General features: G+C 31.7%; 1 protein-coding gene and 1 long non-coding RNA gene across 2 annotated transcripts in view; one reads left to right on the top strand and one right to left on the bottom strand.

Moving 5' to 3' along the window:
- Positions 1-15,737, top strand: part of ck (unconventional myosin-VIIa ck) — a 98,111-nt gene that overhangs the window by 20,098 nt on the left and 62,276 nt on the right. The window contains exon 2 of the mRNA XM_076414165.1: positions 11,232-11,277. Coding sequence (XP_076270280.1) covers positions 11,260-11,277 — 18 coding nt within the window. The 5' untranslated portion in view covers positions 11,232-11,259. The remainder of the gene's footprint in view (positions 1-11,231; positions 11,278-15,737) is intronic.
- Positions 1-15,737, bottom strand: part of LOC143202567 (uncharacterized) — a 37,479-nt gene that overhangs the window by 20,210 nt on the left and 1,532 nt on the right. The window lies entirely within an intron of this gene.

The raw sequence follows: 15,737 nt of genomic DNA, 5'->3' as shown, positions 1-15,737 counted from the left end.
TTGCTTACAGTACCTACTAATGTCGATTAACATATTAACAATAACCAATTAAAATCAGAAAACTCTCTTATCAAAAACAAACTATTACTTACGTTATATTTTTTATAGCCCATTAGAAAGGGCGTAAAAAGCATCATTCTTGTTGTCGGATTAACATAACCTAGTAAGACTTGAATATTGAAAGCACTTGGCTAAGATGCCTTGTCTTACATGCCGAATTTACCAAACATTTTTCATTTTTAGGTCAATATTATTATTAAAATGTAGAGAGTACACGTTGAATTAAAAGATACAATTGTATTTTTTCCCGCTCTTGCGCAAATTAATCCTTAAAGTCGTATTTAGTTTTAAAACATTTATTTATGAAGAACTTAAATTAAAATTACTATCTTGAAATAAATTACAAATTAAAGATGAAACTTAAGTTACAGATTCAAAATAATAAGATAAAAGATAAGGTTGATAAGATTAAACTAGTTATAAAAATGGTATAAAATTAGCTTTATTGTCATCGGGCTCACATTGTGACTTTCCATAATTTCAACGAAAATTTGTCTCGCGAAATATTTTGTTCGGAATAAATATAATAAAGTATTAAAATATCTTTTAAATTAGCTATTATTATTATTATTATTATAAATCCTAAACTGCATCAAACTAATCTACACGCTTTCGAAATATAAAGATTCTTATTCAAACACATAATAAAACATGTCAAACAATAAAGAAAGCATTGAAATTTAACAATTAACTTTAAGTGACTTAACCTACTATAAAAGAACTACAAATAATTTTCCGCTGAATCACTTAGTGTTTAAACATTTGCAAGATCAGAAGGTTTTTTTTTCGTTTGAGACGTCTAATGACATTATGCACATTTAGTCTGGACGCCTTCGTGTTGGCGTGGTTCTTTAATCATCTTTAATAGGGATCGACAACTGGTAGTGTCCGAAACCATATCAATTTCTTGGTCGCTATGAAATTCACAAACGCATACAAACCAAGGCGCATTCACAATACACTTCAGCGCCTTATTTTGGAACCCCTGAATAACTTGGACATTGGAGCCAGTCAGTCAGTACCTTACTAGCACCACAACTGAATTTCATAGTTCCACACTAGTCTCAGCATCTGCTGATATAAAATAAGCTTCTTGTAAGTTGATAACACGGAGTTTCGGCCAAGCAACCAATAAGAAACCTTTGAATAATCAAGCCTTTTAAAATAATTAGCTAGAATGATCTCTAGATAAGAGTCATCAAAACGCATGGAAATCCATTTTTGGTGGTTTTAAAAATATTAAAAAATAGTAGTTTGTATAGTAGGTCATGTTCTTTTTTATTAAAATAATAATTTCAAAGGTCGGAGACTTTTCAGTCGACATTAACCTGTAAACGCGAACACATTTCTACCGCATTCTACTTACATATTTATTTTAATTTGAGACGAACGAGAAAGAACAAACAAAACAGTCACTTAACCAATGTCTGAACAATTATAGCTAATATGTATAGTCTGTTAAATTGATTTTTTTTTCTTTCTTTCGGCTCGCCATTCGTTCTGGTATGCATTACTTTTGTTATGTAATTTGAAGAAATCTGCTGCTGAATCCCATCAAATACTTTTAAATACTTGTGGTGGGGCTGCTCAATAAGATCCCAATTATCGGTCTTGATTTAGAAGTAAAAAAAAGATCATGTCAATGACAAGAATGGCCTAGAGGACCAAAATAGTTCTTACAACAAATTACAAGACTTATTGAAATCCATATTAAAACTATTAAAGGACTTTCAGACTGCAAAGCAGTTGATGAATCAATTATTTCTGCACATTTATATGTAATGGGAAATATCCAAAAGGAGAGAAAACGGCTACCACACGAATTGACTAAAAATGACATTTCGGACCGTTTAACAACGCAGTTTTATCGCTTTCTAGACAAAAACAAGAGTTTTTTTGGAATATTGCGCATTGTGACGGGTGATGAAAAGTGGTCGAAGTACGTTAATTCCAAATGTAAAAAGTCATGGATTAGTCCAGAAGAACCATCTACATCGGCACTGAAACGGAATATTCATGGACATAAAGTTTTGTTGAACATATGGTGGGATCAGAAATATATAATGTGTTAGAACTCGAAATTCGGTTTTAGAATCAAACTGTTACTGCAGATGTCTATCGACAAACTGAATGACATAAGGTCCCATAAATCCTCGTCAAACATAGTGCCTTCTCATTACCTCTTGTTGAGATCCGTGCAACATGGCTGGGCTGGCACATAGTTTCGAATTGCTGAAGTGTGAAAATAGATCGATGATTAGATCGCTACCAAAGTAACATCGTTCTTTCGACACAAAATTGCCAAATAGATGAGAAAAATTGTAAAAAATGATGGAAAATATTTTGCTTAATTTAATGTGTACCAATTTTAATTAATAAATGTCTTTTTAATGTAAAGAATAATCAAAATACATGGAAGCATCTAGTTTAATAGACAATCAACCACAGAATCAAACCTTCCTTCAAAAATGATTAGCCTAAATCCATAGGGTCACCAAAAGGCCATATAGTAGGTCATATTCTTTTTTATTAAAACAATTATTTCAAAGGTCAAACTGGAGACTTTTCAGTTGGGAACGTTAACCGGTAAACGCGAACACATTTCTACCGTATTCTACTTACATATTTATTTTTATCTGTGACGAACGAGAAAGAACAAACAAAACAGTCACTTAACCAATGTCTGAACAATTATAGTTAATATTTACGGTCGGTTAAAATGATTTATCGCCCGTAATGGGTCCCCTGCAGATTGGCGAATTCGATTTCTGCTTTCTCTCGGCTCGCGATTCGTTGGGTATTTCCCCGTTTCTTCCTTTGAGTGGTCGTTATTCGTTTCATGTCGAATTTTAGCGATGGGTCGGCGGCGACGCTCTTGAACTTGAACCAACCCAAAAACCGTCTAAAGGTTGACGACATTACGAACATGGTTTTCGACTATATTTGGTAATCGTAATGTTTATATTCTAGGAGTGTTTGTTTTGAAATTGCAGTAGCAGCACTATTAGCTTTAAGAAAATTGTTTCCTCTGCTATATATAATATTACTATATACGTCAATAGGATTTACTATTTATTTTATGTCGTTTTATTAAACTGCTAAACATAGTAAGTCATGCCATTAATTTCTCGGAAATGACTAAATGAGCTTATGGTTTTATTTTTATAGTTTTGTAAGTCAGATATTATCTTCTCGTTTCAAGAAAATTATTTTCCACAAAAAATATTTTGGGATTTAAAACTTCCAAAGGCCAGAGGGTATTAAATTTGGCAAATAATCTGGTCTATCGGCACAATCTTTATCTGGTCTGTAGTGTCTTGAAATATTTTAAATAGAATATTTATATCCTATCGAAGTGCGGCAACTCTTAGGCAACACTGAATTCGGATAAAGACTCAAGAGAAACAAACCAAGTGTTTTTGTGTGAATACATTTAAAAAAATTGCAAATTGACAATCTTACAAAACCATATTCTGTATTTTTGTAATAACTTTTAATGTTTTTAGGCATTTGTCAAAAGATCAAATATATAGAGCTGAAAGTTCAAATCATTGATTGCATTTGCTAAAGTAGTATAAAGAAGGAGACGTATGTAATTTTGAAACCATTCAATTAATTTAATAGAAATTATTGGCTTTATCAAATAGGATAAAAGGCTTCATAAAAATGTATTTGTTATATTTAGATTGACATAATTTGAACACTAATCCAAGCGCGTTACGTTAATGTTTAATAGTACTAAACTAAATATACTTTATTTATAAAAAAATATAAAAAATATTACTATTTAAACAAAAAAGATTCTTAGTCTGGAGAAAATGTGGTTTTTTATATCTTTTTGATATTTGGAAAAAATACAGATATATTTTTATAGATTTTATAGAAATATCGACATATTTTTCAATAAACCTAAGATGCAAATGTCATTTTGTTTTGTTTGAAGTTTGATAATGTAGGTTTATTGATCGTTCGAATATTTTAACTGCATTTGTACACCACCAACTATCTATTTTACAATTCTTGATACAATAAAATGCAAAATAACTGATTTTGCTGCTTTCTCGCTCAAGGTTCTTTACTGACTGAACTGTATACTGACGTCATATGATACCTGAAACTATTTTGGCATAATTTTTAAAGAAAAAAACATTTTTTCTAAAAACCATAGTTTTTACAGAAATTATATATGTTTAAGAAATAGTGAATACATTAGATTCCAATTTATTATTTCCAATTATTCATTCCAATTTATGTTACTATTGACAATTTCAACAACAAAACATTCATCTTTATAGAGGTGATCAAAAACAAAAAGGAAACAATCAATGTTCAGGCGATAATAGCTAGATATCGAAGGACTAACAGGTCAATTAAAAAGTCTCCGGCCTGACACATAGCTGGCGCCACTAAAATAAAATCCATATGTTTTTAGTTAGCCCTAACTCTCAAAAGATGCGTGTATTAATTTGACGGCTGTCTGATCATTACTTTGTGAATTATAGCATTTTGAGTGAAACAACTTTTGTTATTGTGAAAAAAAATGGATAAAAAGGAATTTCGCGTGTTGATAAAATATTGCTTTTTGAACGAAAAAATACAGTTGAAGCAAAAACTTGGCTTGATGCCGAGTTTCCGGACCCTGTCCCAGGAAAATCAACCATCAGGGATTGGTATGCTAAGTTTAGACATAGTGAAATGAGCACCGAAGACGGCGAACGCCCGAAAGAGGTTGTTACCGACGAAAACATTAAAAAAATCCACACAATTATTTTGAATGACCATAAATTGAAACTAAATGAAATACCAGACACTCTAAAGATATCAACTGAACTGTTTACAGAACTGAAGTAACAGCCGCATTTGTGTCAAAAATCGATGTATTATAATCGATGTATCGAATTGCTTCCTCATCTACCGTATTCTCGAGATTTGGTCCCTAGCGACTATTTCCTGTTCTCAGATCGCAAAAGAATACTCGCTGGGAAGAAATTTTCGTCGAATGAAGAGGTAATCAACGAAACTGAGGCCTATTTTGAAGCAAAGGACAAATCATACTACAAAAATGGTATCGAAAACTTGGAGGGTCGCCATAATCAGTGTATCAACCTAATTTTACCAAAAAAATGTGTTTTACTATGGTAAGCTGGGGACTTTTCAATTGACCTGTTATATGCAGATAAAGCATAGATAGATAAATTGCAACAATGTCTCTAAACTATGTTCAATTGTCAAGGGCATGATCAAGTTGATGCTTTAACAATAAAAATTTCAACAATAATTTGGCCACTCAGAACATTTAGTTTACTTTTTTCTTACTTAGCAGCATTTTATAACTGTAATAAAACCATAATAAAATGTCACATTATTAAAAAAGAAGCTACTCTCAACTTGACATAAGATCAAAGATATTAGTTTGTCACTTAGTTTGTCATTTTACATTATGATTCCATTTAGACAAATCGACTAATAATCCTACACTACCAAAACAAAGTTCTTCGATTAACTACCAGTGCTTCTCGCTGCGTAACCATCGAAGAATTAGATTATGATTTCGAAATCAAATGGATACAGCAACGTGGAAAGAATGCTGAACAACACGCAGCAAGTCAGAAGATTGAAGCTAATCAAACTTCACGAACTTATAGCGTATAGCTTAAGTAGCCAAATTTAATCCTAAATTGGGAAATACAAATTGATGTATTTATCCCGCATTCGTTTTGTTTGTGTATTGAAACCAGTAACAATTAATTTGTAAATTAAAGTTGTTTTAAGCATATCTAATGTAAGATGTAATTAAAAAAACTGTAACAAAATACGTTTTTTTTTTGTTTTGATGGAACAACTTTTAAAAATGTTGCAATAATACCTACGGTGAACGGTACATACAAACATAGTTCTAGTATTAGTTCAAGCTAATCTTCATCAGTTAATTTATAACACTATAACTGAAATTTTAACACACACACAGACTAAGACGACAACGTTTGAAGGTTTCCTGATCTTTAATAATTCTCTTCTAATCAAGAATCACTATATCCTGGGAACTGTACTATATGGAACTGGCCATAGTTATTATTGTTATTGTTACTAGTCGTTTCCGTCTAACCTACAATTTGTCTTTATGATAACTTAAATCTAGGTATATACCTAGGAGGAACCAGCGGCCCTATCTTAGTCTCTGGTAAAATAAAGTTAATATATGTAACTGCTGTATTTTTTATTATATGCACCTCATTACACAACACTACACAAGATCAGATGGTTTAATTCTTTTAAGTTTGTGTCCTGTTCTGGTGGTATCTAAAAGCTGCAATGCTTCAATATTCTCATGAGAATGGAGTATTTCCTCATGCTCCTTGGTAATTCTCTTGATTTCTTGACTGACTGTGGGTATCTGAAGGTCTCGATGTAGGTTATCAGTCCTATAGTATTTGGGTGCACCCTCAATACCTCTCGGGACTTTGCTCTGAAAAATTTGTATTTTAATTATGTTACTCTTTGCAGAACATTCCCATAATTGATCTCCGTATGTCTATATAGGTTTCAGTATTTGCTTATATAATAGCAATTTATTATGTACTAATAATTGTGATTTTCTTCCAATTAGCTACTATTTTCCTATATTTCAATTCCCGTTCTTTTCTTTTCTTCTTTATATGTTCCAGCGAAGTTTTGCATCAAGAATCATTCCGAGATATTTAGCGTTGTTGCTATATGGAATGGTAGTATTATTTAATGTTATTGGTGCTTTTCCGGTCTATTTATTGGTGAACTGCACATATACAAATTTACTTTCATAAATTCTTATTTTCCAAGCTTGTGTCCAATTATTTATATTGTCACTTGCCTATTGTAATTTTCGTGAGGCTTATTGTGTTATTTTCGTATCATTTTATGTACTTTATGAGCAAGGTCTTCATGCCAAGCCTTATCGAAGACTTGTGCTACATCTAAGAATATAGCTGAGCATACTTTTTTACTTTCGCAGGCTTTTTCAATAACATCTGTTATTCGGTGGACCAGGTCAATTGTTGAATGCTTGCTAATAAACCCAAACTGGTGTGTTGATATTAGGTTTTTTCTCTCTATGATCAGTTTTATTATTTTCAACAGGAGTTTTTCAAAAACCTTAGATATTACTGGCAGCAGTGATATAGGTCTATAGGCTTTTATTTCGTTTGGTGACTACCCAGGTTTTGGGATCATTATAATTTCCGCCATCTTCCCATATGAGACTGCTACTAAAATGTATGGAAGATTGAGTTGAGCAAATATTTATTGACTTCGGAAGCAGCAATAGAAATTTTGATGAAACACGTTTTTTATATATATCCATTATTTCGTTATTATTCAAATTCATATTCATTATTTATGTATCATTTAATAATTTCGAACACTATACGTAGAATGTATATGTGTGAATATCTTTGGTCTCCTTACTTGTTTGCCTTGAATGTTTATTACTTGGAATAGTTTATGGCAAGCGGGTCGTTGAGCACCTTCAATCCATCTTTTGTGACCTCATAGTTTTAGCTGGGATAATTTTGCCCGACTCCCAATAAACTATACCTAGGACTGCTTAGAGTAGGGTAAAATAGATGCGGACCGATTACCAATCCATCGTCTTTTCTGTTCCATCTGTTGTTTTCTTGATAATTAATCAAGACATCTCAGTCGTTGCACCAGTCGGTAGCCCAAAGGTAAATAGACAGAACTGATAAGAACGATTCCTGAGCGTAATAGTAAAGAGCAAGCGTTATGAATCATCAAAAAGTATCATTATCAAACACATTTCGGCATCATCGTTTCCTAATGATTATTCTTTTTTGAAACATTTTTATGTTTCCCTCATCTTTTTCAATCAAGAGAATCTAAAATCAAACTGAAAAAGAATAGAGAACAACCGAACATACTCTCCCTGAACTATATCCAACTGTCTCATTATCGCAGTCATTTAGATTATCCATTATTAATTATTAGATTATCCATAAATAATAAGACCAATTTATCAAAAAAATAATAAGACGTAAAATATGTATCGTGGCGTACGCCATGTGGCTTATCATTGTTGTTTCATTTTAATTTTCGTTCTTATCTGTAATTGTTAAAAAAAACATAATATGTATTGTTATATATCTATCACCAGTACCAGATTAACTCGTAGATAAATCAAGCAATTGCTTAGGGCATCTCATCTTGGGCGGCACTGGAAACAGCACCAAGAATAAACCGATAAACAAAGACCATCACTAGTTTACTTATAGATAGGGGAGCCCCATAGGCCTGGATTGCTTAAGGCATCAAACAGTCTTAATACGGCATTGTCTGTGACTAATTCCTCTTTATCTTTATGCCAAGTTTCTTATTAATATATGTCGCGATCCTAATTATAATATTTTAATTATGTCAGACATTGAAATAAAAAGGTAATTCTATTATTACAATTTTCGTTATTATCTTTAATTGACCAAAAAATTATAATGTCCTTATTTCTATTTCAGAAATTATTGAGACAAATGGTAAGATTAAATTGCTTCTTAAGATATGTTACACATTTAGTTGTAATGTTCTAACTATATCCACCTTATTTTTACATGAAAAATTATTGAGATGATTGTTAAAAATAAATTGTTTATTAATATATATCATTGACCTTCGTTACAACATTTTAAATCATGCATCTGAATAATAAAAAAGTCATTGTTATCTCATTACAATTTTTATTATCTTTATAAAAAATGCATAATATACATTGTAACAAATCTGTGACTGATATCTCTTTATTCTTATATCAATAATTATTAAGATAGTTGTTAAAAACAAATTGCTTGATAATATATGTTGTGACCATTGTTTTAATGCTCTAAATTCTAAAGATATTTAAATAAAAAGTCATTGTTATCTTATTACAATTTTCGATCTTATTGTTAATTGCCAAAAATACTTAATTTACATAACTATATATTTGTCCTATTATTTGTTTATTTTTATTTCAGAAGTTATTGGGATATTTGTTTAATAGACATCGCTTGTTGATATATTTAGTGAGATTACTTATAATTACTTTTAGTTATAGCTTATTTAAATGCATCTGATATATACATTTAAAGTTAACGTTATTTGATTACAATTTTCATTTTATATTTAATGCTAAAAAAAGTAAAATGCGTTGTTATATATCTGAGATTAATATCTCTTTATTTTGTTTCAAATATTATTGAAATTGTTGTTTTAAAAATTATATTGTTTATTAATATGTCATAACCTTAATTATAATACTAATAATGTTAACGTTATTTGATTACAATTTTCATTTTATATTTAATGCTAAAAAAAGTAAAATACGTTGTTATATATCTGAGATTAATATCTCTTTATTCTTATTTCAAATATTATTGAAGTTGTTTTTTTTTTAATCATATTGTTTATTAATATATGTCATAACCTTAATTATAATACTATAAAACCATCAGATATTTAAATAAGATTAATTGTTATCTTATTAAAATATTTAGTTGGGAATAATATATAATACATATCATTTTACATCTATGATTTGATCGTACTTATTTTTAATTAAGAAATTATTGACATATTTGTTAAAACAAATTGCTTATTGATGAATGTCGTGACTTTAGTTATAACGCTTTAAATCCATCATATATTCAAATAAAGCTATTAAAAATAAATAAAGCTAAATAAAGCCATTCTCTCATTACAATTTTAATATTACCTTTAATTGGAAAAATATATATTATTATGTGATTCTTATTTCGAAAATTATTGACAACACAAATTGATTTTTAATATATGTCGTGATCTTATTTATAATGGTCTATATTCAGTATTGTTATCTCATTGCCGACAATAAAATATAAAATGTATTAGTATATATTTGTGACCAATACATCTTTATTTTTAATTCATCAATAATTGATATATTAGCTAAAAATAAATTATTTCTCAACATGTATCATAACCTTAATTATAATTATTTAAATTCATCACATATGAAACAAAAAATCTTTATTATCTCATACAATGTTCATTCTTAACTTATTCATATTTTCTTATATATTTTCAAAACTTAACTCTTTAAGAATGTGACCTTAATAGGGCTTAAATTCAAAATTTAAATTATTTTCGAACATGTAGTTGTTTTTGTGACGCAGAACCTAAAAACAAAACTTTAAATGCGTTTTTCTTAAATCTACTTTCTTCGGGACGGTTGCTATAATATCTTAAATGTTACTTTACCTATTTACTTTTTACGTAATTTGGAGTTGGCCTTTTTTATACATTCTTCTGCCATATTAAAGTAAGAATTGTCAAAGAACAATTACGGCTGTACGCCAAATTACCGCTGTCGGAAAAAACGAAATATTGTCACTTGACAATTCTAAATATTTTAAAAATAGTTAAAATCCAAATTTATTATAGTTGCTAAATACAAATTGACTGTTGATATATGTAGTACCCTCAGCTATAATACCCTAATTAAATTAGATATTTAAATAAAAAGTTAATGCTATATCATTACATTTTTTGTTCTTATCTTTAGTTGTAAAAATATGTAATATACATTTTTATATATTGTAAATAATAATTTGATAAGTTATTAAAGATATTAAAAATAAATTTATTTTTAATATACATACATAAATTCTAACTTCTTCTTTCTTTCTTTCTTCTCATTATAATTATTTAAATTCATCATATATTTAATACTACAATTTTCGTTCTTATCTTGAATTGTCACAAAACATATAATATACATTATTATATATTTGTGACTAATAATTTGTTAAAAATACTAATTGCTTGTTAATACATATCTTATATTTAGTTATAACGCCCTAAATCCATCACATATTAGAATAAAAATTATAATAAGAATCAAAGTATTATTTAATTAGAATCATCGTTCTTATCTTGAATCACCAAAAAATATATAATATAAATTGTTACATATTTGTGACTACTATATCTTTATTTTTAATGCACATATTATTCAGATATTTATAAAAACCAATTGTTTGCTAATTACACACAGGTAAAGAAAGAGCTATTTTTATCTCATTACAGTATTTCTTTTTATCTGTAATTGTTAAAAAATATACAATATAAATTGTTATATATCCCTGACTAATGCCCCTTCATTTTTATTTCAGAAATTGTATATGTCAAGCCTAGTACAAAATGGTTATTGTTACTCGGGTAAGTACACATTTTAACAAATGTAACTTTAAATGGCCGTAATATACATTCACCAACAAAGAAACGAATTAACATCATGATTCACCGCGGTGCACAAGAATATGTTAACGTTCGTATGAATAGAGACCGGCATCTATGACAAGGCGCTTTTTATTTCTTCTGTGTCCCGGTCTGTGTTTCAATACGCGAGATGTTAAAATCTAACGGTAATCGTACGCCAAAGGTATTTTTAATATTTCGAATGTTTGGTTGGAACACATCTCTTCGTCGATATACCGCTAAACATTTATGCCGATATTATATTATTTATTCAAAATCGGTCGGTCTAGCAGCCGGAGAAAAGTGGCACCAAACGGTATCTATGTGTGTTTTTAAGCGGTGTTGCTTGGAATTCTAAAACTATATGTTGCAATGTTGATAAATGCAGGGCCAAGCGGTTTTAACAAGAACATACGTATAACTAGAATTTCTAACAAAATGTTATTAATTAATCTTATTACCAAGAAAGGCAATTATAAAACTAACCAACTGGATTAGTTCAGCATTCCGATTAAGATATGTCTCGGATGTTTGGAAAATGGCTATATGAAAGTTACTACTCTTCAGAAACATGGATAAATACTAAATGAACTAAAATCTTATCGATAATTTAACTGCAATGAGTATTTAAAACAGGAGTATTTTAATTAAAAACCAATCATATATATATATATATATATATATATATATATATATATATATATATATATATATATATATATAATGCCTGCATATCAGTTTATTTTCATGAACAAACATTCAACAATTGACCAGGTTCATAGAACCACAATCTACTGAGCTATATTTTTTGAGGTGGTACAAGCCACAACAAACATTCAACAATTGACCAGGTTCATAGAACCACAATCTACTGAGCTATATTTTTTGAGGTGGTGCAAGCCTTCGATAAAGTCTAGCATAAGGGACTCATCCGGAAAATGTTACCGAAGCAATACGTTGAACTCGAAACTCCTTATAAAAAAAAGATTTGAAACAAAATCTAATAATAATAATGATAAAAAGCCTAAAGAGATTCACATATAGGGATGTTCTGCAAGAAGTAATATCAATTTAATACAAGTATTTAGAATAAAGTTTGAGAAGTATTGTGGACGCACCCAGATACTATTCTTACTTTACATATCATTTTACGGTATCTACTGCAAAATGACGTCATAAAAAAAGCTGTTAATTCTTGAAAAACTTCCTACAAAAACACTCATTCAGTATATTTTAATATAAAAAATTTCTAACAAGTGTAGGAATGTTCGTCGTGTCGGGCGGTCGGTCGAAACGTGTGGCTGCCGCTGCGGTTATCTATCAGAACACTCACTACTATTTTTGGAAGGAATTTGCACGGGAACTAAAAACACTGGTTGAATCAAAGTTGTTTATTTTAACTTGCGATTGATACATGTGGTCGATGGGAGGATTGACAGGATATTAGGTTAAGGTGAAGGAAGTACGGTAGCGCTGTGGAAGTGGTACTGTTACAGGGGGACGGTGATAAGAAAAGAGAGCGAGACGTCGTCGTGATGGCCTTTTATACTCCAGAACTGCGTGGTACCAATCCACCGGCGTTGCCAACCTTTGTAGTTGTTGATGGTGAATTGGTGGTGGCCTAAAGGGTCGTGGCGGTCGCCACATAACTCCCCTCCTAGTGGAACAGCCGTGGAACGTACCTATATGTGGTGCAAGTTCCGGAATGCACCCGCAATCACGCAAACAAACGCCCGGGGACTGCTGATGAGATGGGGATCCCAACCTGAGCGAGGAGTTTTACGGAATCAGCTGCCATCGGAGCCGTAGCAGGACGTCGTTCGTCTTGAGGCGTTTAGCTTTGTTTGAGGGTACCTGTAAATGTGTTACGTGTCCCGTTTCGTGATACGAAGGTGCTCATGTGTTGCTGGTATACATGATGGGCTTCTGTGGTTTTCGTCCATCAGGCTAGTCTCGTGGGATGTCGTCGACCACGTGATGTTGATGAGTTCCGTTCCTCGTGCTATCCTTCCATGCACGTGTCAAGCACCTGTCGAGTGGCTTATGTTGAGTTGATTTACCTGTTAGGCGCTTTGATCACGTCGGGGTCACCAATTGGCACCCCGCCCGTGTTCAACATCTGGGATTATATTTCTGGGTATTTTGTAGACCGTTATTCCACGATGTAAAATTCGACATGCCTCAATTCGCTACAATACTCCCCTGCCAGAATTTTACATAAAATTACTTCAACAAAAATACAAAAATGTTTGCAAAAAATATCAAATACAAAAAAAAATATATATATACCAAACAAAATGTGCTATGTAAAATGGGCTTGACAAATATGATAGTTCGAAACGGTTGTGGTTGGTACGGTTGCGATCTGGTACGGCTGTTGATATCTTCCGGTCCTACAGATACCGTTGCATCATCGTCGCTTTGGCACTTGAATGTGGTCCATCGACGACGTTGAAAACAAGCTATTCTTCAGACAGGGCTCCCGTAATCGACGCTGTGGGAGGATCGACTGTTCGACGACGTGGTAGCTTATTTTCTTCGGCGACGAGACGTTAGCAATTCTGGTACTTCGGCGAAGACATAACGAGTCTACGGTGACTACAATCGGTACCTAGCTTCTGGAGCTGCTCTGTGACTAATCCGTAGTCACATACGTTAGGTTAATTCAGAAAAAACAAATAACGACGGTATCCGACCGAAGCTGCCCAAAGCCTTTTAAATCAAAATATCTGCCATTATGACGGAGACGGCGAGCGAAGGAAGACCTTATGATTTAAACATAGCGCCGAAAGAAATGTTTAGCCGAGACGCTGATGATTAAGCAGTGATATAAAAATATTCTAAAAGATTGTGAAATAAAAATTTTGACAAAAAAAAATGTTTAAAAATTAATCGGAAATAATGAAATTAATCGGAATAAAATGAAAATGAATCTTGAAGGTAAAATTGAAAAGGAATCGAATTAAAAATATTTAAAATTTTGAAACAAAAAAAATATAACGGTCACGTAAAATACACCATTTTCTACATACCCTCCATTCACGAGTCCAAACCCAATATTGCGAAAGATCACGTCGGGGTCACCACTTTAGGGTAAAAATGATGTGGCTCGGTGAATGGAGGTAAAACGAAATAAAACAGTGGTGTTTACATAATGTGACCGTTATTTATTGGCAATATAAAAAAATGTGAAAATACAAATAATAAAACGGATGGCAGCGGAGTTACCTGAAGGTCGATGGTGGCACGTCTTAACCAAACGAGGGTTGAGCACTGAATGACCGAAATACCCTTCAGTAATATCCCAGATAAACGTCTCGGGGTTGCCGCCAGCTATTCGGTGTCGGGTTCCGTTTCGTGATGCGAAGGTGCTCATGTGTTGCTGGTATACATGATGGGCTTCTGTGGTTTTCGTCCATCAGGCTAGTCTCGTGGGATGTCGTCGACCACGTGATGTTGATGAGTTCCGTTCCTCGTGCTATCCTTCCATGCACGTGTCAAGCACCTGTCGAGTGGCTTATGTTGAGTTAATTTACCTGTTAGGCGCTTTGATCACGTCGGGGTCACCAATTGGCACCCCGCCCGGGTTCAACATCTGGGATTATATTTCTGGGTATTTTGTAGACCGTTATTCCACGATGTAAAATTCGACATGCCTCAATTCGCTACACAAGCAATAATTAATAACGAATAAAATTAATAAAAATTACAAAATATTTCAAAATTATAGACAAAAATGGAATTAAAAAATTAAATTTCAGATCAAAGTATAGAGCAAGTAGAGAAAGGAGATAAATCTGTCAATTGCCATAAGAATCGATCTGCATTTTATATCTCTAGCCTTCTGTTGTTTCTGAATATACAAACTGGGTCTGGATATACAAACATGGTCCCAAGGTCACCTATTTAAGATCCCCTTCTCCGTATACTTTTTCTATGGTTCCTTTACAGTATTCGATTTTATCAATTTTATAATTGTTATAATAGATATCATGTATAATAATCCGTAAAATAATGTATACTAAATAAATTGCTTTTCGTGTGCCAAACCGCTGAAAATCTTACATTATCGGAATGACCATTTTACAATTTTGGCCTATATGGAAAAATAGAGCCTAAAATGTAAAATTTCGTTTGCCTATATCTCGAAAACTATAAGACATAATTCAATTTAGCAAACGAGTACGTAATCAGCATGCCGAATATTACTTGGAATGTAAATTCGAGTGAAATCCGTAATTCATAAGTCCATTTTACAAATTTGGCTCATATTGAAAAACAGAGCCTAAAATGTAAAATTTCGATAGCTTATCTCTCAGAAACTATAAGAGATAATTCAATTTAGCAACCGAGTACGTAATCAGCATGCCGAATATTACTTGGAATGTTAATTGGAACGAAATCGCTAATTCATAAGACCA

This window comes from Rhynchophorus ferrugineus, unplaced genomic scaffold (genome assembly GCF_030347505.1).
Source record: "Rhynchophorus ferrugineus isolate W39M unplaced genomic scaffold, kcgeb_rfMv2 rfM9, whole genome shotgun sequence".
NCBI lineage: Eukaryota > Metazoa > Arthropoda > Insecta > Coleoptera > Curculionidae > Rhynchophorus > Rhynchophorus ferrugineus.
This window is presented reverse-complemented; position numbering and strand designations above follow the sequence as displayed.